Source organism: Megascapheus bottae, chromosome 1 (genome assembly GCF_031878675.1).
Source record: "Megascapheus bottae isolate mThoBot1 chromosome 1, mThoBot2.hap1, whole genome shotgun sequence".
Taxonomy (NCBI): Eukaryota; Metazoa; Chordata; class Mammalia; order Rodentia; family Geomyidae; genus Megascapheus; species Megascapheus bottae.
In genome coordinates this window covers 16,131,232-16,157,559 of record NC_143509.1, presented here as the reverse complement: position 1 = coordinate 16,157,559, position 26,328 = coordinate 16,131,232, and the positions used below count along the sequence as shown (strand labels likewise).

The 26,328-nt window shown below is 47.1% G+C and overlaps 1 protein-coding gene across 3 annotated transcripts in view; it reads right to left on the bottom strand.

Moving 5' to 3' along the window:
- Positions 1 to 23,690: 23,690 nt before the first annotated feature.
- Positions 23,691 to 26,328, bottom strand: part of Tiparp (TCDD inducible poly(ADP-ribose) polymerase) — a 33,146-nt gene continuing 30,508 nt past the window's right edge. For all 3 annotated transcript variants that reach the window (XM_090338057.1, XM_090338051.1, XM_090338066.1), the window contains exon 6: positions 23,691 to 26,142. In XM_090338057.1, coding sequence (XP_090194183.1) covers positions 25,695 to 26,142 — 448 coding nt within the window. In that variant the 3' untranslated portion in view covers positions 23,691 to 25,694. The remainder of the gene's footprint in view (positions 26,143 to 26,328) is intronic.

Genomic DNA, 26,328 nt, shown 5'->3' with positions numbered 1-26,328 from the left:
AGCCATGAAATCCTGTCTCTCTGGAGGCTACCACCTGCCTTGCTCCTCTGGGCAGAGAGGCCCCTTCTCCCACAGGCTTCCTAAAACTTTCACCCTGAAATCAAAGCATCTGGTCTCTTCCTGTGTGTTGACACAGTGGAAAGCAGTCAGCAAGGCCAGGCCAAGTCTTCTTCGGGGAGCTCGCCCCCCACCCCCTCCCTACTACCTGGAAGTGCATAAGACAACCTATTCCCTGATCCTAACAGAAGGCTGCGTACTTTATTATGAAAATGCAGGAATAGAGCTCCACAAATCCAAAATAGGGTCTGTGTGTGTGTGTGTGTATGTATGTGTATGTGTGTATATGTGTGTGTTTATGTTTATTTATCACCATTATCCTCAAAAAATATTTTCACCAACTTGAGTGATAACTACAGAAGTGACATAGCAACATTTGGACACTTTAAAGATGACTTGAGAGATTTTTGTGATCATAAAAGTGAGAAGGGACTGTGTTTTTTTACCATGACATTTCCACAGCTCAGGACAGACATCAACACGGATCCTGCTGGTGAAGAGGAGGGGTGGAGGAAGCATTCAGGCGGACACTCTTTCAGCCCCATCTCAAGGCCCCCAGGGTCTGGGCCAGGGAAGAGGCACCCTCTGTCCAGGGCAGTGAGTTCTGCTGGGTTAGCATTTGCCCAGCAGACCTGGAGACAAAGGGCAGCTGCATCTGCCTGCACCCTCAGGCCCTGGGCAGAGGCAGTCCTTTCCAGTGCCCAGCCTCTGGGGCATAAAAGCTTTTGAATAATTCAGAGTTTGAATATCAAATTGTCCAGCAAGTGCATTTAAGAAGGAAGGGCTGTGTCTATACCTAGGATCTTCCTCTGTGAAATAGATTGGACAGGCCCCATCTTGACCATTCATTGCAGCTTTTGCTCTACAGTGTTCTTCTGGGTCTCCTTCTTGTACCCGAAGAAAGTAGGTTCAGTCCCCCTAGGTGTAGCCTGAGTGTCAGGATTTCTAAAGCTTGCCATGTCCCTCGAGTGCTCGGTCACCTTGAGGACAACTGAGAGTGATAGAATGCCTTGTTCAAGGCCTCTCATAATCAAACCCCAGCCTCATTCTCCCCCCGCCCCCAACTCATCTCAGCTTGTACATATGTCATAGCCATATTCTGATCATTCTGGTTCATTCACATGTCTACACACACACACACACACACACACACATACACACCCTTTGTTCTCATTTGGGACACCCAAGGAAAGCCCAGCTCCAATGTTGCCCTCTTCTTTCCTGTCAACTGTGAATCATTTCTTGTTCCCCAGCCAAAACTCCGTGCATATCTTTAAGAAAATAGCTCCTCATTAGAGATGTCTGCTCCTCCTAGCCTGTGATTTCAGCCGTAACACAATGTATTGTGGGTAGAGGAATCTAGGAATGATCCTAGAATATGTGATGGGTGGGTGGATAGGTAGATGGATAGACAGACAGGTGAACAGATTGATGGGTGAATGGGAAGATGGGTGATGGATGGATAGATGAGCAGTTGGATAGATGGAAGATGGCTGGCTGGCTGGGTGAGTGGGTGGGTGGGTAGTTTGGTGGATGGGTGGGTAGGTGGGTAGATTGGTGGATGGGTGGGTGGCTGGTGGATGGATGGATGGGTGGATGGGTGGGTAGATTGGTGAATGGGTGGGTGGGTGGCTGGTGGCTGGCTGGCTGGCTGGGTAGGTTGGTGGGTGGATAGATTTTTGGATTGATGGATGGGTGGGTGAGTAGATAGATGGGTGGGTAGGTGGGTGAGCCAATGCCCTACCAAATTGAGCTGCACAGCCCCTCCTGGGAAGTGTGGTCAGTATGTGGAGGCATGTGGCCTATATCTTTGCTCCTTAAACCATGGCCTGTAGCATCTCCATCGAGTGAGAGGTCGTTGGGAATGTGGACTTGACTTTTAGAAGTCCTTCAAACGGTCACATACAAAGTTGAGTTAATGAGCTTCCAGGTATTCTGATGTAGTCATTCTGTCGATTTGAGATCCACTCTTGTAGGTCTCCATTTACTGAATGCCATGGCCCCGTGTGAGTGCCTGACAGGCTCTTTTCTTCTCCCTTTTCCATGCTAACAAAGCCATTCCCGTTCTTTACAACCAAAAGCATTCCTTGACATACTGAACATCTGACTGTGATCTTTCAGTCAGTAGATACTTGAGCATTCACCATTATCTTATGCTAAGTGCATTTAAACATATTCTCTCCAATCCTCAAGAAAATGAAGATGAAGAAACTGAAGACTGGGACAATTACAGGGCCTATTAATTCAAACAGCTAGTAGGAACTAAAGTCAGATTTGAGCCCAAAGTCAGAGTTTGCAGTCTATGGATTTCCAAGGCCTATGGGTTTGTTTTTGTTTTTGTTTTGTTTTGTTTTTCACTTTATCCTGATTTATAGAGCAGCATTATTATGTGGTTTTAATAGATCGCATATCTTGAATGTTTGGATTCAGAGCTCTGTTACATTCTTCAATATGTTGATGATCCCAAAGGGCTTTTATTTGTTTAGATTCTATCTATAGTTATTTGTCGCTAAATATTGAAATAGTCATTTAAGAATGCTTGTTTAATTCTCATAAAATTGACAGTTAACCCTAACATAACTAACAAATTTTTTTGTACAAAAAGAAATATGTTTTCTGAAACAAAACAAAATAGTGAGAAGAGTGACACTGTTTTACATTTTTGCAAATCTCTAACATCTGGCTTAATAAAAGACAGCTGGATTATATTTGTTTCTGTGTGCAGTCTGGTTTGATATATTATTTCTGTTGGAGTATACAAAGAAAGCTGACTTCACACAGACATGACAGTGGGAAAGGGAAGAGTATTTTGTGAATCTTTTCAGATCATTGTATAGATTTTTTTGATTTGACACCAAAACTACACAAGAATATTTGCATTGTAGAGCCTGGGGCCATATGAGAGAGTTTGCATCTCTGTAATATTAAAATCTCTTGATATATATATATACATATATATGTATATGTATATATGCATGTATGTATGAATGTATATGGCACCTGGCAGCTGTCCCACACATAATTTTTTAGTAATAGTCTTTGGTCATTAGAAAATTCGGTGTCATAGCTGGGCATGGTGGCTCATGCCTATAATCCTAGCTACTCAGGAGGCTGAGATCTGAGGATCACGGTTCAAAGCCAGCCTGGGCACTAAAGTCCTTGAGACTTTAGTCCAATTAACTACTAGAAAGTGGGGCTGAGGCTCAAGGGGTAGGGTGGTAGCCTTGAGCTGAAGAGCACAGGGACAGCACCCAGGCCCAGGGTTCAAGCCCCATGATATACAGAAAGAAAGAAAGAAAGAAAGAAAGAAAGAAAGAAAGAAAGAAAGAAAGAAAGAAAGAAAGAAAGATTTCTATGTCATCAAATCTTATGAATTTTCAAAATGGTGACACATATCACACCATACAAAAAAATCTATTTGTAGGTGCTACGGGGATAGCTTGGTTGCATGCTTGCCTTGCTTGCTTAAGACCTGAGCGCAGAAACATCCCCAGATCTGCTGAAGACAAATGTCATACGGGAGCTGTGTCGGAAACGTGGACACACTTGCTTGTGTTTTTCCCTGGCGTCAGAAATTCCCTGAATAACAAATTCACAAGGGAGGTCACTTTCGATGGTAGTCACTCCTCAAGCACTGTTGTGTTCTTTCAGTAGCCTAGGCAATGGCAACGGGTTCTCTTATTCCAAACGGAATTGCTGATGTTAGGGCTCAGATAGTGTGTGGGCTCTCCGGCAGAGTTCATGTGGTTGCAGGATTCTCTGGGCTGGCCTAAGGCAAGAGCAGAGATGGTCACAGATGCACATAGTCACTTCAGGAGGTCAGATAAGAATGGAGTCCCAGAGTGTCCTGGAGCAATAGAGCCCCATGGGGTGGGGTGAGTGTGAGGGGCTGGGTTGCCACACTAGCTGAAGAGCATGGCTGATGTCAGGCACAGCCAATTCCTGACATGGAGCTGGTTTCCTGTTCCTCCAGCTGGCTGGCAATGCCCTTTGAGCTGGCGACTGAGCTGAGCCCAAGTCCCAGGGACAGAGTTTGTTGCCAGTTGACCCTTGACCCAACCCCTGATGGGTGTGTCTCCTTTTTATATAACTTAGGTGACAAAGATGCCTAAGTCACTGGATCTGTAGTGTCCATTAAGTTCACACCTGGGGTTAAGTCCTGGGGTTCCTGATATAATTGTTTATATTGTTATTATAATTGTTTATATTGTTATTATAATAAATGATCAGCCTGTGACTTGTGGCATGCTGACAGATGTGTGCTGGCACTTGTCCTCACGATGGAGTTGCTTAAGTTTAAATGACTGCTTTACAGAATGGAGTGGGTAAAGCCAGGCACAACCTCAAAGCTGCCTTTCTAGCCTGGTCAGTCCAGCCAGCCAACCCCAAAACTGCACTGGCCGACATCACCACAAATCCTATTGGAAAAGGGAAGAGCATCATAGCTTGTACCAGTTTCCCCAAATTAGAAGTTTTTGCTTGAAGGTTCAAATTGTATTACTACAGACTATTATATTACTATATTAGTTTAGTAACATTTTTAAATACCAGACTTCTTTTTTTCCTTTTTGAAGTGACAGGCTTAGTTGCCCATCATTGAGGGAAAGTCTATCAGGTACCAAAATCTGAATAACATGTCCCCAGACATGTCTCCCCCATGATAGTTTAGCTTGTAACTCAGTCAGTGGCACAGATACTTCTTCCGGGGACAGACATGAGACCTGGGTGTCCAGCAGATGTATTTTCTGTGTGTCCCATGTCAGCTCACAGAGAATGACAGCGCTGCACTTGGGCACTGAGATGCCACTGGATGAGTTTTCCCAGCTCACCGGAGACAATTCTGAATGAACCTGGCAGGATGCCGGACGTTATAATGTTCTTACGATGACAGCACAGTTCAGTAAGGCTGCCTTGATTATCTGAAGCCACCTGCACCAGTCGTGAAATAAAAAAATCCAAGTGCTGTCTCAGAGCAACATGGCGGGTGGTGTGGATGGCTCTGTCTTCGAGACCTGCTCCGGGCTTCCCAGGTCTACTCATGGGTCAGTGGATGGCAGGGCAGTGAGAAGTCCTAGGAGGCATTACAAATGCAAATTCTCCACCGAGGCCCATCAGGTGGGGCTCTGACTCAGCCTCACTGTGGACCTGGTGGCCCCCGGCACTAGGGCTCCCCACATCTTCAGGTGCTGAATGGCTCTGGAAAGCCCAGGGCACAGGAAATTGGTTCAGGCTGTGGCTGTGGAGGCTGGTTCCAGACAGGCCACTCAGCCTGTTCCTAGTTCAGAAATGCAGCCTTGAATGGGACTGGCAGACTTGTGTTCATATCCCTAGAATACTCTTATTAGTGAAGTTCTCAAAGTTCTGTGCTGCTCAGGGTCGGAGAGTTCTCTGACACGGACGGGAGGAAGGCCTTGTGTTGGCCTGAAGAGCAGCAAGTCTTTCCCAGCTGGCCAGAGACAGGCATCATCATTGTGTGGGGTGACACAGCAGGAGCGCTGCTGGCTCCCCACCCCCAGCCGGAATCAGAGCTTCCACGGTGGGATTTTTCCTTTCTGCCACTTGCGAGGGAAGAATGACAATGGAGAGCTTGAGTCCTGACAGTGGGAAAATCCATTCCAGAATTCTGCCCCACCAGCCCTCCCCACCGGAGATTCCCCTCTGCTCTCACCCCAGACGGCACTGTGGAATGTGCCCCGGCGCCCTCTGCCCTCTGAAGGGTTAACCCAGAGCCCTGTTTCTTTCAAGCAGCCTAGCTTGGGGCTGACTGGAATGGGGGGAAAGGCCAATCCCGATGTCTGCCTGCTGTGTTTTCTGCATGGATCTCTTCAAAGCACAGAAGCAAGGAGGAAGAACTCCACTTGTTCTGCAGAGTAATCGTGTCTGCCTTGCTTCATGGCTGTGGATGAAAAAGAACAGAAAAATCAAGATCCGAATGTGGCAGGGAAGGAAATCAAAGAATTGGCTCCCAGTTCTAGCGAATTTTTCCTAATATGTGCCTTTGTTTCCTTAAGGGAATGCTATCCTGAGCCACCCTGTGACCCGAATGACCAGTTCCTACCTCCTCATGGCCTCTGCAGGGAGAAGGGCAAGCACTCAAGGAACACAAACATTTCCTCTCTGGAAGGTGCAAATATCAAACGTGGGGTGCCCTAAACCCTGGAGCCTGTTATCAGCAGTGAGCACATGGTGTAGAATCAAGGAGAGGGGAAAATATCAGAAGCAGAGAGGAGAGTGGGAGGGAGGGAGAGAAGGAGGGAGGCCATGCAGCTATAGAAGAAGAGTTTTGAAACTGGTGGCTCACTCCTATCATCTTAGGTACTCAGGAGGCTGAGATCTGAGGATCAAGGTTCAAAGCCAGCCAAGGCACAAAAGGACCTGAGACTCATCTCCAATTAACCTCTAGAAAATGGGAAGTGGGGCTTGGCTCAAGGGTAGGGCAGTAGCCTTGAGCTGAAGAGCTCAGGGACAGCGCCCACGCTGAGTTCAAGCCCCACCACACACACACACACACACACATGCACACACACACACACACATGCACACACACACACAAATGAAGAGTGGAAATGTGGGTGATTTTAGGGAAAAAGCAGGAAGAGAGTTCAGAAGAAGCACGGTCAAAGTGTGTCTGTACAGGAGCACAAAGTGGAAGTGCCCTCCATCAAGAAAACTGACATGGATGAGTAATACAAAATGACTACTTCAGACTGCTTACAGCATTTAAAATAGAAGCATGAGGGATAGGATTTGGCAACACGATAAATACGGAAACCGTATCGAAACTGAGACCAAATTTTGACCACATTTTTATACAATACTTTAAGCCACTATCTTTAGAAAAAAAAATACTGCTACTGAATATGCTAATCAATCTAAACCCTAACCTACCACAAGAGAACTTAAAGGTACAACACTGGTCACAGAACAGACATAAAAAAAAAAAAAAACGAAAGACTGAAGGTAGACTAGCAGTAGAGTGCTTGTCTAGCATGCATGAAGTCTTGGGTTCGATTCTTTTTTTTTTATTTATTTTTTTATTTTTTGCCAGTCGTGGGCTTGAGCTCAGGGCCTGAGCACTGTTCTTGGACTTTCTCAAGACTAGAGCTTTACCACTTGAGCCTCAGCACCACTTCCGGCTTTTTTCTATGTATGTGGTACCGAGGAATCGAACCCGGGTCTTCATGCATGTTAGGCAAGCACTTTAACCACTAGGCCAAACTCTCAGCCCCATTGGGTTCGATTCCTTTGTACCACAAACACAGAAAAAGCCGGAAGTAGAACTGTGGCTCAAGTTGTAGAACTCTAGCCTTGAGAAAGCTCAAGGACAGTGCCCAGGCCAGGAATTCAAGCCCCAAGACAGGCAAAACAAAATCCTGAAGGAAACCCTTTCAGCTAATCAAAGTCCTTTAATTGCTTAGTATCTGGGACAGTGTGAAGGCCCGCTGACTTGGTATCTTACCTGGAGACAGTGTCCCTAAATCTTGTCACCTGAGGACTGAGGGGAGGAGTGAGATATCCCCTTCTGCTCTGTTTATAAGGGAAATAAAGGCGAGAGAGAAGGCAGGGGAGGCAGGCAGAAAAGAGGAGCACTTTCCGAGCTCCCTGCTCAGCCTCTTGCTTCTGCAGATGTCTGAGCACAAGAAGGGATTGTACAGGAGCAGCATGCCACCAACCTGATAACGGGCGGTACCCAAAACTGACTGTGCGCAGACAAGAGCCCACTCTCTCAAACAGTGGTCCTCTCTGTTCTGTCTACCCTTTGAGGTCATGTGCCTCTCAGCACCCTGAGTGGCCCTCCCCTCTATCCCCAGAGTCCACCTCCAGGGACTGCCCTTCTTCTCCACCAGCCTGTGCTCTGCAAGTGGCATTTTGAGCTCCAGGATTTGGGCCTTTTGGGCTGGGACCGGCCCTGCTCACTTACTGGTGAGCCCACACAGACAAGAGTTCCGCCTTGGCCTAGAAGGCCTTGCAAAGAGTGCTAGGGGACAAGGCTGTCTCCCCCACACTGTGGAGACTTAGCACAGGAGATGATGCCTGGAAAATCTGAAGGTGCAATGGAAGGCGAGGTGCTTGTAATCCCAGCTATGCAGGAGGCTGAGATCCGAGGAGCATGGCTAACGGCCAGCCTTAATAGGAAAGCCCATGAGACACTTATTTCCAGTTAGCCATAAAAAAGCAGAAAGTGGAGCTACAGCTCAAGAGGTAGAGCACCAGCCTTGATCAAAACATGCTTAGGGACAATGCCGACCCTGGATCGAGCCCTGGTACCAACTCACACAGAAGAGCTCTCCAGCGCAGGTGCAGGGGCTGTGGTCCTGAGCCTCAGATTCGCTTATGGAAGTCAGGCGAACCTACCTTTTCCCTCCCACTGGTCTATGGCAAGCAAGAGCAAGAAGGGCCACGGGAGCAGTAGGAAGGGGGGGGTTGGGGAAAGGGGACCCACAGTGCACATCACATAGCTGTGGACTGCAGGCGCAAAGTCCTGGAGTCCTACAGTCAGGTCCAGCCAGCAGAGGAAGGTCCATGGCTGCCCTGAGAAGACTGCATAGTAAATCTTCAGCCACCTTCCTGAGAACAGGCATGAGCATTGGGGGGCGGAGGGGGGAAGGAGATAGGATTGAGCGGGCACAGTCACAAGCAGTTCCCGCACAGAGCTGAGGACCGCATGTTATCAGAGAACTCCAATCGTCAAATAAAAAAAAAAAAAGAACTGACTTATACAAAGTGTCGGGACTGTTGGATAAGGGTGCTTACATGATAGCACCAGGGTATGTCTGAACGTGTGTGTGTGTGCGTGCGTGTCTGGTTCTCAGACATGGGCCTCTAGAGTAGCTGCAGTATAGATGTGACCAGGCAGCACCCAGCCTCAGGGTCTTTCTTGAGAGGAAATTGACGTGCTGCAACAGTTAGCTCTAGGCCTGCATCTCCAGTGTAAACTTTTTGCTGTTAGCATCGAAAGGCCCTTGGGGCCTTTATCTCTGAGCCAATCATGGTGATTTGTTTAGAATATGTGGCTCTGACTGGTTAGGTTTCAGTCAGAGCTCATTCCTGGACTGGAGCGCTCTTACCAGAAGGAATTACGCTAGACTGGCACAGCCAACTGTGGCTCACTAGAAAAACGCATCCCTATTTGGTTTCCAACAGATGGCTAGTATCACTCTCATGTCTCATCATGATGAAGCCAGCGAAGGCCAAACGTTCAACAGAACAGGTTACTGTGTTCTATTAGCCTTCCTACAAAGCCTCATTTCTCTGTGAGATTTGAGTTAGCCTCACATGCTCGTGGGGTGTCTGTCTATATGGTCCCCAGGGAGCTCTGGGTTGGCTTTGTGTCAGTGACATCACAGCCAGGTTTTACTCTGTCCCTGCCTGGGGACAGTAATTTCCCAGCAAGACAGTAGAGCCATGAGATTAAAAGTACTTCACTGAAAAGAAACATGGCTGAGTGTCAGCAGAGAACAGTAAGTACAGTAACGGCCTGCTCATATGGCCTCTGCCGATTCTTTGGACTGATTGTGTGTGCATGTGTGCGTGTGCATGTGTATGTGTGTGTGTGTTCATGCACACTGAGGCTTGAATTCAGGGCCTGGGCACTGTCCCTTAGCTCTTCCCCTCAAGGATGGTGGTCTTATCACTTGAGCTTTTTACTAGTTAATTGGAGACAAAAGTCTTGGAATCCCCCTCCCCCTCCCCCCCCCCCCCCCCCCCCCCCTCCCCGGCCCTGGCTGACTCAATCCTCAGATCTTAGCCTCCTGAGTAGCCAGGATTATAGGCCTGAGACTTGACAGGCACCGATTCTCACTGAGCACGTATCACCGTGTAATTCCTGATTCCTTTGATTCCCAGTTCCCCAGTGCACACTAGGAAAGAAACAAGCATAAGAGGGTGCGTGGGGGGACACTATAGGAGACAGTCACATGTTGCCAGCAGGAAACAGAGTTGGCGGCTTGACTTGCTGAGGCTGCAGCCATGTGATGGTTGCTGCTGTTTGTTTAATGCTGGCTGTAGCCAAGGCTGTGTGCTGAAGGGTTTCTGTGTCATGTCTTGTTCAATCCTCACAATTCTTCTAAGGGCTAGGGCTATTCTCTTCATGTTATAGATGAAAAACAAACCATCCAGTTATTAAGAAAGAAATGAAGATGTACATTTGGCCCCTGTTTAGTGGAACAGGTCTGAAGTCACTCTCCAGAATCGTGTCAGGGTTTAAAGAAATACGTGGAAGGTTCACTTGCAAGATTCACCTCCTCCTAGGAGCAGATCCTGGAGAAGCCCTCCAGGCCCTGCCAGGCCCAGCACTGTATTGCTGGGTCATAAAAACGCTTCTGAGGACACTGGTGGAGCAGCCACCGCCTCCATGGAGCCAAGTGTGTCTGGCCAGGGCACTGATTGCCTTTCCATGGAGGGTCTGAGTCCCCAGAGTCCCAGGTAGTGTTTCTGTTGTGAGCATATAAGGTGGAAGTATTGGCATAATGGATATAATAAATGTAATATGAAAATGATATGCTCAATATAATGTGAAATGCTAAATGAATATGATACAAAATAGTGATATAATGTGAAATGCTAAAGGAATATATGAAATAGTGATATAAGCATAAGAAGAGTAGAATAATTAACTGAAATACAGATAAGAAATAGATTTCCATTACAAACTTGTATCTAAGGGCATGTGGACATGGGAGATAAAACTGATGCAAGAACGCATATGACCTTAACCACAGGAACGGTCAGGAACATGGCTAACAAAATAGAGTAATCGTAAAATACCTAAGAGCCCAGACACCTGGGCATAGGAGATAGAGAAATAGCCAGAATAAAGCACCAGCACATCTCTCAGCACCACCGACCAAGGGGTGCCGACCAATCCAAGGAGAAGTTTGGGCCAAGGCGTAACTAATCCGAATGGAGCAGGGAAGAGCTGGCCTTAACCCAGACTGCAGTTACAGGATCACTGGCCTGCAGGAGCTGCTCCTTGCCTGAGAGGACCGATGAGGACCAAGACTCATTGTGAGGCCCCGGAGCTCACACCAGGACAGGACTGGCGGCTGAACCCCTCATGATCGGCAGGCCCTGCTCCATTCTGGGACGTGGGAGAGGTGAGCCCAGCGGTTGTGCTGGATAGGCAGATTGGGATTAGAACACAGTAATTGTGTGATGTGATGGCATCCATATAACCCCATGAAGTGTGTCGCATCATATTAGATAATTCACTATTGGTGAATTACTTCTCCTGCTCAGGACATCTTCCCTGGCCAATCAGCATCCTGGTTGGCTGGCCAGCACATCTCCTCCTCCAGTGGGTGCCTGGAGGCCGGGCTGCCCTCCGTCCTTGTCTCCAGATGGCAGACGCACATTCCATGAAGTCTTTCTTTGAAAAAGGTGTCATGTTCGGCTTGAGGTCAGTGCCTATATCCTTTGCTGCTGGCTCTGTGGAATGAGAGAGGTCTTCAGCTTGAATGGTTTCTGTGCCCTGGACAAGCCGAGACAGAGAAGAAAGCCATGTGTGCTTGGTTGGCAGTGATAAATGGAGAAGGCCTTCCGGTGCCCCTGCATGGGGAGAAGGGAGGATGAACGCTAGAGATGTGCTTAGAGAGACGGATGAGAGACAAGGGATGTGCATTCATCTTAACAGACATGAAAAGGGCTTGACTGCAGTGGGAACAAGGCAGCAACAAAAAAGGCCTCCCAGCTTCCTTCAATTTAACTACCAAGCTACAGTAAGGCCCAGGAGGCCTGTGAACTGCCCTTTTCTTGGAAATGGTGAAAGCTTAGCAACACTTAGTGAATGAGTAGAGATGGAGGGGGGGGCGCTGGGGGAGGGGGAGGGTCTGACCTGAAGAAAGCAGGAAAGTTCTCTGATGTCTCTGCATTTTGGGTAGGCCCTGGTTCATCTCTTTTTTGTTTTTGTCAGTTGTGAAGCTTGAACTCGGTGCTGGTTTTCTATCACGTTGAGCCACAGCTCCACTTCTGGATTTTGGGTGGTTAACTGAAGATAAGAGTTTCATGGACTTTTCTGCCCAGGCTGGCGCTGAACCATGATTAGGATTAGGCATGAGCCAGAGCACTTACCTTAGGATAACTGGGAAAGATGGAAGAAAAGAGGGAGGGAGGGAGGAAGGGAGGAAGGGAGGAAGGGAGGGAGGAGGAAGGAGAGAAGGAGGAAGAAGAAGAGGAACAGGATGAAGAAAAGTGGGAGAGAGAAAGAAAGAATAAGAGGAGGAAGAGGAAGGAAAACAGGAAGGTGAGGAGCAGAAGGGGAAGGGAAGGTGAGAAAGAAGAGGGAGAAGGGACAGAACAGGAAGAGATGGAGGTAGGGAGGCTAAGGGGAGGAAGAGGAGGAAGAGGAGGAGGAGGGGAGGAAGAGGGAAGGAGAAGGGGAGGGGGAGGTGGTCAGGTACCAATGGCTCACACCTGTAATCCTAGCTACTCAAGAGATCCTCCAGATCTCAGTTCAAAGTCAGCTGTGGCCAGAAAGTTCTCGAGACTCTTATCACTATTTGATCACCAAAGAGCCGGAAGTGGAGGTGTGGCTCAAGTGGTGGAGCCATGCCTTGAGTGGGAAAGGTATGTTGAAAGCTAAAGTCCATGCATTCAAGCCCTAGGACCGGTGCTCAGGCATGCGTGTGCGTGTGTGCACACACACACACACACGCATACACACACGCATGCACACACGCACGTGCACACACAAAGGACACAGGAAGAAGCTGGACTCCTACTCGTGGTCACATAGTTTTCAAGCTAGGAATCCAAGCAAACACCACGGCCTGGAGAGGGGCTTTGAGACACCCCCCCCCCCCCCCGCCACAGCGTTTGGGCACAGAGGAGTGGAAAAGAGGAAGGCACAAGCACAAGTTAATGGCAGCAGTGTGTGGTTCTGTGGTGTTGTTTATAACTTACTCTCTCCTGGAATTCTCCAGAAAACCCCCGAGGGAGTTCTACACTCAGTCCACACCTGGCAGTGCACAGGCTGCCCTGGCTTCCCCTGGCTCTGGCCTCCCCTGGCTCTGGCCTCCTCTGCACCTCTGGGCCTTCGGGCCTTCACACAGGGCACTTGCTCGCCAGACCCTCACCCACTGTCCTGCTGGGTCTCCTCCCACCGCCCCTCCCTGGGCCTGGGTAACCCTGAAACAAAGCCACATGACCACACAGTGACCACACAGTCAGTGGCTGGATTATCTCTGGCCAAAGCCCTGCCTGGCTCCTGTCAGTCTCTGCAGGCATGTGAGGGTATGGTGCAAACCCTTAGGGGAGGGAAGAGGTCAAGAAGTGTCAAGTTTTACTTAAGGGAAACCTGCAGTCCTGGTGAGAGACTGGTGAGGGGAGACAGGAGGAAGAGGGGGAGGCCAGCCACTCGGAGGAGTCACAAATTAGCCAGAGCCCCAGGGTTGCTTTGGTATTAAATTCCAAACACTTCCTCCTTTGCTGGAGGTAAGCCTTTTATTCCTTCCTGGATGGGGAGGAGGAAGAAGCTGGAAAGAAAAAAGAAAGAAAGAAAGAAAGAAAGAAAGAAAGAAAGAAAGAAAGGAAGAAAAACAAAGAGCTGGTGCTCATGCCTGTAAGCCTAGCTACCCAGGAGGCTGAGGTTCAAGGTTCAAAGCCAGAATGGGCAGAAAAGTCTATGATAATCTCATCTCCAATTAATCAGCAAAAAGGTAGAAATGAGGTTGTGGCTCAAATGGTAGAGCTCCAGATGGCTGAAAAAGCCAATGGAGAACAATGCCCTGAGTGCTTTTCTTTTCACCAGCCCTAGGGCTTGAACTCAGGGCCTGGGTACTGTCCCTCAGCTTCTTTGGCTCAAGGCTACTGCTCTACCACTTGAGCCATAGTGCCATTTCTGCCTTTTTCTGTGTATGTGGTACTGAGAAATCGAATCCAGGGCTTCATGCATGTAGGCAAGCCACCTTCCCAGCCCTGCCCTCAGTACATCTAAGGCCATTTCTCTTGGGCAGTGGGCCTTTAGCTTCAGAAGTCATTCAGCAAACCTTAAGAGCAGTAATGGCTCAGCTGAAATCCCTGCCAGGAAATGCCTTCTCCTCACCTCTCTCCTTCACAGCCCAAGTAATTGGTGAAATTCTTACTTCCTGGGCAGAAAATTGAAGGCAGATAGACAAATGTTTGGTAACCTATAAGGGAATATCTTGGGAAGTCTTAAATAGGATAGAATGCTAGTGTTACCTCGTTTGTTTTTAAATCTCTTTTTAAAATATAAATATGGAGCTCACATTTCTTTCTGGAGTATTTTACAAAGGCCTGGAAAATACAGGCCAGACGAGAGAGGAGCACCTGGAGCCTGCAGAGAGATTTGCCCCTCGGCTGCGGGAAATCACGTGTCTCAAGTAGGCCTGGAATGAACCCTCCCCCTCCCTTCCTTCCCCACCCTGCGTGGTCTTTCTCGTGGGCTGTGCAGGCGCCAGAATATGGCTGGGATGAGGAAGCCACGGAGAAGAGGCCATGGAGAGGAGACCGTGGAGAGGAGGTACAGGAGGCAGTGAAGAGGAGGCTATGGAGAGAAGACCATGGAGAGGAGGCTGGGATGAGGAGGCAGGGACAAGGAGGCTGTGGAGAGGAGGCTGTGGCAACACAGACAGAATGGTAGGGGAATGGGGAATGGCTCAGCAGCAACCTAGCCACCAGTGGAAGCTGGCCAGAGAAAAGCTGTTCTTATATAGTGGATTACAAAATCCTGAGAAAACACAATTTTAACTCCCCTAAAGAATTGAGGACGTGACCTTAAAGGAGACGCCAGGGCCCCAGGGCTCCTGAGTTGCTCCTTAGGGAGACACAGAATGCAATTCCTCCATAAGAACTGCGCATTGGATGTCTGACAAAGGAAGAGGTCTTCGTGTATTGAACTCATTAAATTGGGTATCGCTTTCTAGTTCCCTGGCATCCCCAGAATCTCCCCAGAGAGCCAGCATCCAGAAGTGGCATCTTCTGGTCTTCCTCAGGCCAGGAACAAAATGGTGAAGCTTCCCATATGACTGAGCCCAATTAATTCACCTCGCCGAGCCTGCCAGCCCCACCCGGGGCCCCAGCTGCCAGGCTGCAGCTCCAGGAGCTCTGCCCCTTGTGGTCTGTGAATCACGCAACACCTGGGCCCCAGAGATGCCCACACCCCAGCCTTGGTTCCCGCTCACAAGTATGAATCCCTGTCTCGAGGGTGCCCTTGGTTTGCTGAGCCAAGGACACATTTTCTTCAAGCCCAAATAAAGAACCGTCCCCATTTTTGATGCAAGCCCCATTTTTTCTCCCCAAAGACTGCAAAATGTTTCCAGAATGCTAGAAACTTCTGCGAGCGGCTGAATGGGTGCCTTCTTTGTTAGGCCCTGGAGCACAGAGACTATTCCATGCCTGGTCCATGCTTCAGTCAACATGGGCTCATTGGGTGCAGATCAGAGCCCGGGTTGTTCAAAGTGCTGGGAGAAAGTAGCCTTCCCACAGGAAGGCCAGGGAAGGGAAGAAAACCAACAACAGCTGACGTTATGTTCCCATACCACCGATAGAGACGACCAGATTAACAGAGCCCAGTGGGTCTAGAAATGCAGCAGAGGGGGAGCACGGGCCTACCAAAGTGTGGGGTCCTGGGCTTGATCTCTAGCAACACACACACACACACACACACACACACACACACACACACACACACACACAGAGCAGAAAGGCTAATGGGCTAGGGAGTGAGTGAGGCAGAGTGTGCATTTAGGGGTAGGGAAGTTTGCTGAGAAAATAGGATTTGCCTTGAGACTGAGCGATGCAATGCTAACTTTTCTGTTTGGAAAGCAGCTCCACAAAGATGTAAAGTCCAGCAGAGCAAGGAGCTCCTTTGTCCTGGGCCCTCTGGGTGGGGGAGGCGTTTGGGGAATGCCAGCTCCATCTCCAGGGCGGGTATGGTTGCATGCTGTATCCCAGTGTAAAATGTGCTGCTGTGTGAACGCGCAGAAATAACGATGGATGCGTGTGTGTGCAATGGCATTCCATATTCATCACACGCTGCCTGCAGGAGCAGGACACCAAGAGCAATTCATCACTAGATCACGTTCATTCATAAGACAGAACACTTCACAGCCAGCACTAAGTGTGAAGTTGCCAAGTGACAAAAAGCAAGGAGCCAGCAGCGTGTGTTTAGAACTTATCACCGTGGAATTCTACATTCTTGGAAGGATGCTGTGGCAGCATGCCTTGCTGTGATCCCTGAAGGCTGAAGGCTTGGCTGTGGAAGGGAGGGGGTGGGCGGGTGAGGAGGGGTGGTAGGAGGGAGGGAAGAGGGAGGGACTGTGGAGGGGAAGCCTTCCCGGGAAATATTTTGTTCCCAGCCTCTCTTTCTGCCTCCCTCCCCTTCTCCTTTCCCCTCCCTCTCTCCTTCCCCATCTCTTCCAATCTCTGATTCTTGGTCACCACACTTTGTGCCACCACAATTCTCTGTCTTTCTTTCTTATGTGCCACAATCCCATAGCTTCCTTTATTTTATTTTATTTTTTTGGTCGGTCATGGGGCTTGAACTCTGAGCCTGGGCACTGTCTCTGAGCTCTTCAGCTCAAGGCTAGCTCTCTACCATTTGAGCCTCGGTGCCACTTCTGGCTTTCTGGTGGTTAATTAGAGATAAGAGTCTCATGGACTTTAGTGCCAGGACTGGCTTTGAACCATGATCCTCAGATCTCAGCCTCCTGAGTAGCTAGGATGACAGGCGTGAGCCACTGGTACCCAGCTGATCTTTTTTAAAACATGTTAAGGAGTTGTACAGCTGGGAGTTTGGCCTAGTGGTAGAGTGCTTGCTTAGCATGCACAAAGACCCGGGTTCGATTCCTCAGTACCACATACATAGAAAAATGCCAGAAGTGGTGCTATGGCTCAGTAGAGCGCTAGCCTTGAGAAACCCCAAGGACAATGCTCTGGCCCTGACCTCAAGCCCAGGACTACCAAAAAAAAAAAAAAAAGTTGTACAAAGGAGTTCCAATCCCACAGGTCAGGTTATGACTTTGTGGACATCATCAACCCTTTCTTTGCTCCTGCCAGGTCCCTCTTCCTGCCCCTACCCCCTTTTGAGTTGTTTGTGCCAGGCATTGTCTTACCTGAAGAAAGGCTGACTAGCACAGATGCAGAGGACTGATAATACTTTTTGCCTCAGCAAAAAACAAAATGAAATACTGCCTCGTCTTTTCTAACTTCCCAACTCTTTGCTTGTGCATGCCTTGGTTAAATAAATAGATGCATTGCAGTATAAAGAATTATACAGTTTCCATATGAAATTCATTTTATGTGTATAGAGCACATTCCCAGCTGGAATGCATCTGAAGTGTTAGCTGTGGACAAACACCTATAGTGAGCTGTGGACAGTCGGTGCGACCTAAAGGTGCTTTCTGCATTGGGACAGACTTTGGTTTCAAAAAACGAACCTGCTCCAGCAGGCAAGTTTTCCTCTGTCCTCACAGCCTAAGAGGATGGACTCAGAGCCTCAGGCTGTGTCTGTATCGTAGGCAATCAAACACTTTTCACATGTCCACCCTCTGTCAATAAAGAACAAATGGTAGTTACAATCTCCACTCACCTGGTACTAAAATCTGTCTTGTATCAAATAAAGCATGAATGCCTTGTATATCTTTCAACTAAAAGAAAATGGGCTATCCAGAAGCTACATCTACATGATCTGAAGACACCGCAGACATGCTTGTCTCTGTTTTTAAGATGCATGAGATGGGGTGTGGGGTTTGAATCGGGAGAGGGGGAGGGGTGTTCGGAAGGGCACCTGGCTCTTTGGAGAAAATCACTGCACTGTGTCAGACACACACTGGTCACCACGGTGAGGGCAAACACAGATGGCCATGATGCCTGGATTCGGCTCTGTGTGCTGTATCTGAGGGCAGCTGGGGAGTGGGGGGGATCCCAGGCTCCATGTCCTGATTGGCTCTCCAGGCTGCAGATGTCACCAGCCACAACAGAGGAGGGTACTAAAAAGTGGGTCCCTAGAGCGAGCTGGGCCACTCTGAATTAGAGTCTCCTGTCATAGTCGGGCTTTAGGTGAAGGCCTCTCTTGGTGTGATCACACACACTCTTATTCTGCAGGAAGAGGGAGACAGAGCCCTAGGTTGGAGGAGGGAAGAAGAGGAGAATCTGAAGGGGCAGGGAAAAGAGGGTGGGGGAGGAGGAGAGAAATCAGAACACTACTCACGCCAGTAATCAGGGTGACAGTGTGAATGAGCTTGGATCTGAACTTGGGTTTTCCACTTTCCACTTGGTGGAGTTGCAAAGCCTCAATCAGATGACTTTCCTCATGAAACAAGTTTGTTTTACCTCTCAGGACAAGCACTTTTCTAACCGTGGTTCAAGTTTTAGATGTACTCTTTTTTTTCTCTTTCCTTTGTTTTCCGTCCTTCCTTTCTCTTTTTCTCCTTTGCTTCATTTTGTTTCAGTCCTAAACTCAAGGTCTTGCACTGGCTGGGCTGGCATGTTAGAGCAGAGCCATGTTTCTAGCCCTGTTTGTCTTAGAATCCTACAGTTAGAACAGTAGAGATCCAAACTACCCATTTTAAAGATGAGGAAACAGCACTGGAGGGATTAAGTGAGCTGGTCAAACCTTGGAACACAAATCTGGGACTAGAATTCAAGCCTTCTTTCTCCAAGCAGAGATCCTGGATGCTTGAAAAGCAACACTTTTCACATTTTATCCACACTTCTATTTCAAACTATATGGTCTAGTTCCCTGTTCCCAAATGACTGACTATATTTCAGGGTACTGATGATTAGGCTGTAATCCTAGCTACCCAGGAGACTAAGATCTGAGGATCACTGTTCCATAGCACGAAACTCCACAAGACTTAGCTCCAATTAACCACCAAATGGCCAGAAGTGGAGCTGTGGCTCAATGAGTAGAGCACTACCCTTGATCCAAAAAAAAGGCTCAGAGACAGTGCTGAGGTCCTGAGTTCAAGCCCCAGGACTGGCAAAAGCATGTGCATCTGCACACACACACACACACACACTGCATATTTTGACACAGCAAGAATTAAGACAGAGAGACTTAATTCTAGCCTATCAATAAGAGCTCAAAAAGCTGTGGTTAAAGGAAGCTCAATTGACAAATGTTTAGCTCTAAACACACTTGAGACATATAAATTGACCCCAGCTCAATCAAATGAAGTCAAGATGGAGTCCACATTGACCTTTCTGCAAGGACTGCAAATCAGCAATGGGCCATGCCTCAATTAGGCCAGGGGCTTGTGCTTAGTCCCGACAGGTAATACTGACTTGATGCCAAGAGAAAAAAGAATCTGGCATTTGCCAGTTCACTAAGTCTACACAAACCACATAATTAGGCATCAAGTGCATGGTGCTTTGCCAGAAATTTCCAGTTTGGCAGTCTCAATCAATTCAACTAAATGATTGCCACTCTGGCTATCTGTACAGATCGAATCAAAGCTTCAGGGCCCTGAGCCTCCTCCTGTAACACACTGCCAGTGCTGGGCCAGGAACAGCGGCGGACACAGCGGGTCAAGGCTGAGGGCTCACTTCTGCCTGTGTTACGTGTCTGTCTTGTCTTAATCTTAACCTCACGTTCAGCCTTATTTTTAAGAATGAGTTTCAAATCACATGCACTGTGTGGTGTTTAAGACACCTAGATTCTAAGAAGGCATGGAAGCTCAGGATGGTAATGCATGCCTGTAATCTCTGTGTTTGGGAATGTCAAAGCAGAAGGAGCTGGAAGTCAAGGCCTCAAGGACATGAAGGCACCTGGAGGGGCCCCCAGTCTAGGTGCGGTCATGCTTTTAAACAAACAGGGGCAGTGGTGAGGGTAGAGGCTCCATGTGGTTTGTCTTGTAGCCACATAACCTGTTCTGTTTCTTCTTGCATTTGTTCATCTTGGTGGTTTTTTTGTTGTGATTTCTTGATTTATACGTACTGTTATTTTTTATTCACATAAAGGAGTTTCAGCTTCACAGTCAGGTTATGAGTACAAGGCATATTCCTCAACGCCAGGCCGATCACTTCTGTCCTCTTGAGCTTCCTTCCCTTGGAGAATGTCACATTGGTGGCCCATAGCTGGAAGTGGCTATTTGTCTGTGTCCACGATGTGTTGCTATAATGTAGTCCCGGAGGCTTGGTGCAGCTATCCAGGAAGGACATTTCCTTAGCTCATCCTGTTGGTGTCAGAAAGCCTGGTTGACTGCTTGTGGGCTTAGCTTCTGCCAAGGATTGCAATATATCAGAGGGCACGGTAAACAGGGAGTGCAGAAGAGATCATGTGGCAAAAGAATGGAAAACAGCTGGCTTGATGGCATATAATAACGATCTGGCAGGAACTTGCTTGCTCCTGGGAGCCACAGCCCAGTTCAACAGGACTTGCATTAATGTGTCCCCAAGTGTAGTGCCCCCCCACAACCCCGCGACTGACCCCTGGGAGGCCCCACCTATTCAAGGCCCTACCCCTGTCAACACCATGACCCCAGGGACCAGACTTCCAACACATGACCTTGGGGCAGTTGACCATCCATCACTGGGTCCTGCTCTGACAGAAAGAAGTGTGGCAGCTCCCAGCCAGGGTCCGGAGTGGAGTGAATCCTGAGGGAAGGTGCGGATCCTAGAATGCGGCTATAGTCCCTTTTATGCTAACAGTTAAGAATGTTATGTTTTCCTAACTTTTTACCTTTTTTTTAAAAACTCTGGGCCTGGATGCTGTCCCTGAGCTCTTCAGCTCAAGGCTACCGCCCTACCCCTGAACCACAGACCCACTTCCAGCTTTTTGTCTTTATGAGCCTGGCTCCCTCACTAGATCTGCCTGCTGGATGGGCACATATCAAGTGTGCATGTCAGGAGAGGAGCAGTTCCCTGACTCTTTCCCTGCTGGTTTGTCATGCTTAGTCAAGTGGCACTGACACTCTGTCATCTGATGAGACCTGCAACCCAGGGCCCCAGCACCACTTTTGTAAGCAGAGTTGGATTTGGGTACAGCCACACTGGCTCATCCATGGTGACTCTCAGGAAATGATGGCTGAAGAGCTGTTGTGGGTGAGGAGTAGAGGTAAAGAAATACGTACTACAAATCCCCAAATATTTACTCTCAATCCCATTGATCATTTGCTAAACTGAACTAAGCTTACACCTGTAAGCCCAGCTACTCAGGAGGCTGAGATCTGAGGACCAGTGTTTTAAGCCAGCCTGGGTACATCAGAAGTGACGACCCAATAAGCTCACTTCTGGCTTCAACTTTCTAGACAGAATAACAGGGGTGCATAATGTGGGGAGCACATTCCAGAGCTAAACTAACATTGGTATTTTTGAAACTTCGTGTAACCTGAAAACTTTCAAATGCTCACATTGAAGAGCTTTTTAAATCATTAGTGTATATGCAATTTCCTGATGATTCTCCAGATACCATTCTTAGCTTCCTTTGACAAACTTACATTTAGCTTCCTGTAGACACACAGAATCATGGGAATTGGTAGGAATCCAGAAGAAAATACCTGTGCCGACTCTGCTTCTAGAAGCCACTTACATTCCTTGGCTAATGGCCTCAACCAGCAGCCTTGTATTTCCAATCTCCCGCTGATCTGCCTTTCTTAGGAACACTCCTGTGATTACAATATTACTGAACATTACCAATGCCTGCTATAATTTGAACATAGTTTGTTCCTAACTGAATGCAGCCGACAAGCGTATGGAGGGTACGTGAGAGGTGCGTGGGTCATGAGGACGAAACCCTCCTAAGTGGATTTTCACAGGAAAATCAATTTGGGTCCTTCCAGGTACACCTTTCCACCATCTAATGACAAAGCATGAGGCTGGATCACCAGTAGCTTGAGCCACAGGTCTTTCATTTGGAATGACTGGATCCTAGGCATTACATAATGCCACAGAAAACCAACCAAGGTAATTTTCGGTCCTGTGACCCTCAATCACACATGTCAAGCCCCTTCTGCCATGTAAGGCAGTGCACAGACAGGTTTCTGGGGTTAGAATGTGGGTATCTTTGGGGCCCTGTTTGGTTTACCACGCTGTTATTCTTGCTGTTGCTGTTACCATTGTTAGCAGCAGGGGTTCAAAGGTGATTGACATGTGGCCACATGAGGCATGGTTACAGTGGCTTTGGAACCAACCAATCACTATTGCAAAGACATTCCTTGGACAGGATGACAGTAATGATCACAAAATTGAGCAGCAATGAGTCACACCTACTCCTCTAGTGCTATCCACAAAGTTGCAGGTTTAGGACAAAGTGAGTTATAAATCTGTAGCCTTGTGTGTAGAAATGGAAGGGTGTGAAGTGGTGTCATCTACTTAAGTTTACAACTACTGGGTATAATCAGCCTAAGTCAGAGACCAGTGTTACTTAGATGTGGTTCATGTCCATCAATGAAAGCTAACTGCACACAGCCTACGCCCGTGAACCACACTGAAATGCACAGCCTTCAAGTGGGATTTTGTCAGAAAAAGTCTAGGTTCATGACCCAAATCTATCTCACATCCATGAGTCAGAAACTTCTGGTTGCATAGTAACTTGCCAGTGGCTTGTGGTCAGGGGCCCCATTTTGCACACTCTGGTCCTGTGAACTGTACTTAGTTCCTTTGAACCTAACCCTGTTCTAACGCTTTTTACCCTCCTTAGCTCACTCTCCACAACTCCCCCAGTTTTAACACTACTGGTAGGCCATTGTTGGAACATTTCATCAATGTTATAGTTGAAAAGTTTCATCAATATCATCAGTTGGTCTTGTGTTGCTTAATTTGCTCCTAAAGTATTCTTTAAGAGATGTGATGTCTATGCAGAACTGGCAGATGGCAACTTCTGAACTTTAATCTCACATGAATGAGTTTGTGTTAGAAATGTCTCATCAACACTTGCTAAATCCTTGAAGCAAATGGAGTGGTGAACAAGCATTCTAAGTATGTCAGGATTTCAGACCATTTCAGAACTTAACTCACCTAAATATCTAAATATTCACGTGCACGCGGCTCAAAGCTACTCAGAGTTCACATACTTCCTTAACTTGCTTGCAGGACCAGTACTAAAAAATGATAAACTGAATGTTTCAAAAACACTGTCTGTCCTAAGGAAAATGAACCTAGCTTTTAGTTCATAAATGCTATCATTTGTTTGTACAACACTGTATAGTCTGTTTGCATTTTATCATCCGAATTTAGAACCGTTCTATCACTGTCCTTTTCATTATTTACTTATTGTCAGTTTTGGGGCTTGAATTTAGGGCCTCATGCTCTTTCTTTGCTCAAGGCTGGTACCCTACCACTTGAGCCACACAGCTCCACTTTGAGCCTTAGGGTAGGGTAGCTGGAGCTCTGCCCTGACCTGCCTTGAAGGATCTCAGATTTTAGCCACTTATGTAACTATGATTATAGGTGTGAAGCCATCAGCAGTTGCTCTTGTCCTTTTATAAAGGCACATTAAAAAAAAATGAGAATCTAATCATGTGAACGATAGTGAACTTGTTTGCAAGTATGGCACCCTTGTCATGAAGACCCCAGTTAAAAACTGTCATGAGGGTAGGCTAACAGTCCCCAGAAATACCATTTAGAATGAAACTTCACAGCAATCCCAATAAAGAGAAACTGAAATAAGTTACAAATTTCTTCTGTATTAGTTTATAACCTCAAGATTACTTTGTAACTAATCATTTATTTAAACACACAGGTAACAAATAACAGTTGAGCTTTGGATTTATAAGGGATCCAGTATCTATAAATTTTGCATATAAAAATCTTTCTGGATTTAAATGATAATGGAACAGTTTGCAAACTCTCACCTCCAAGGTATCCCTATAACTTAAAGGAGTAAGCAGCAAGCTTTCTAAAATGGTATTGTGTAGGCGATGAGCTGGTAGAAGAAAACTACCAAATGCCTTTAGGATGTTTTAAATCCATGGCACTTTTACAAAATATTCCTTCTTCTCCTGTGACTTACAGTCACAAGTTGACAAGCAGCATCTTCTGGAAGGTGTTCATCTCTTCATTCACCCAACTGTAAAGACAACCAGGCCAACCCGCTAACCAACAGAAAACACACCCACTCACTCAACTGCCCAGTATTTGCCTCCCATCAACTGTGTGCTCGATGCGGTTCAATGGAAACAAAACAAAACCAAGTTTTAAAGAACTGCTATAACTTGCTTCGTTTTATTAAAAAAATAAATATGTCATAAAGCTTCCGTTTCTTTTAGGGAGAATAAAAGGAACAACTTTCATAAAATCAAATAAACAACGGTAAGGTGTTTTAACTTGAAAAGGACTGGGAATCAATCACTGGTTTACGAGTTAGAGTTGAATGAAAACCAACTACCACAGTTGCTCCCTTTCACACCAAAGGCAGTGGACAGGGTGGACTAGGGCAAAATAAATCTCTGTGTGGAAGCCCTGGTAAGTACCTTAAACAGACTATTCACTGTTTTAAACACAAAAGTTCCCAAAAAGTTTCGGGTAAATGAAACACAGGAGAGGGTGGTATTTGCAGGAATTCTGTGGAGCAATTTTGGAACAACTACTATCACTCTGTAAACCCAGTGTTGGCTCTGCTTGGGGTGAAGTAGAGAAGTGTGTCTAGGTGCCATGGCCTCTACACTGAGGCAGCAACACACTTGCCTGACCAGGCTCTGGCTGGCTACTGCCACAACTTCCAAGTTTGTGTTTCTATTAAGAAAGTAGTGTAAGGAAGAGGATTGGCCAGGGAAGCCAGCTGCTCCTGGCAAAACAGGCGGAGAGGTGGGGCTACCACCTTTAATAGTCACTTCAACTCAACAAATACTTTTGAGAATCTATTTTGTACAAAATACAGTACTAAACCTTTTTTAATTTGGCTATAAATGTCTTCCTTTCTCCAAAACTATCAGCAAGGGGGGGGGTAGGTCTGGAACCCCCAAAGAAAGTAACACTTCTAATCCTCAAGTCTGGCTTTAAGCACATTAGCTGCCCAACTTATTCAAATTACAGTGGAAGATAATCGGTTTTCCAAAGCTGAGGTTTACACAAGAATCCCGTTTCATGTAATGTGCTAATGAAAAATGTGCTGGTAACATACAATTTTCAGGTGTTTGTTTTTGTTTTTTTAAAACATTTCTTCTAAACGGAACTGAATTCTCAGGAAAACTCTGTAGATCACTAATGACTGGTGATGTACTTCAGACCTGCTGACAGAAATACAAATTCCTTTCCACCAACTAAAATGTCATGAACTTACAGTACCCGAACGTGAGGATGCTTTGGCTAGGAAATGAGCAGGGGCCAAGTCAGTTCCTGCCAGTTCCCTTCAGTGTAAGTAAACAGACTGCGCACAGCCTCTACTCAGCATGGCAAACCTACAGACCCCAGCAGCATTTCACTACTTGGCTAGGCTGTTCAGTTTTTTTCTAAATGCTTCTAATATCGCTGCTGCCCATATGTATAGTGTGAAAGAAAGTGTGCAATCTCGAGTTCTTTTCCATACCCAGTACACTAACAATTGGTAATTATAAGGAATAAGTGGTCACTTTAAAACTTTTCTTAAAAACAACACTTTCTAGCATGTGGAGAATGGGTCTGACAAGTGCCCTGCTGTGTCCAGTGGTTTCCCACCAGCCCTGCTGCCACGCACACTGCCACCAGCACTGGGCAGGGTGGAGGTCACGTCAAGTAACTTGGTGCCAATATGGTTCTCTTCAAATGGAGACAGTGTTACCGACTTCTTCATACTGGATAACAAAATAAGGGTAACTCTGGTCATCGTTAAAAATGACAAAAATCTGAGGCTCAAAGCAATTGTCCACACAGGAGTCGTACAGGTCACTAGTGACACTGCCAGGGTTGACTGGTGGGGGTCTCCTCATGCCGTGGCTGCCCATGGTGTACCTGCCGGTCAGCACCTTGGCCAAAAACATGAAATGGACCCCTTGGGAGGACTTCTTAGAAAAGTTATGAGAGTAGCTTGCCTTCTTGGCAAAATAACTGCCTTGTCCAAACATTGTGGCGTGCTTCCCACACACTCGGGGGTCAAAGTTGTGCTTGCAGATGCCATCCACCACGTCCTGGGATGTCCCATGAAACAAATGTCTCTCATTGATTATTCTGTCTCGGCCCACCATTTTCCTGTTCATATATTCCTTTTTCCTAATGCAAAAAGTGGGTGGGGAAATCAGAAAAAGAAAAGAGATCAATTGAATAGCAAGGTATAGTCACAAAGCTTCTCTCTTCAAGGGGAAATACAGAAGAAGAGAGCAAAGGCACACTAGGCTTAGTGTCAAAGGCACACTTGTGTGTTTCTACCTTCATTCCAGAATAAGCCCTCTTCCTTCC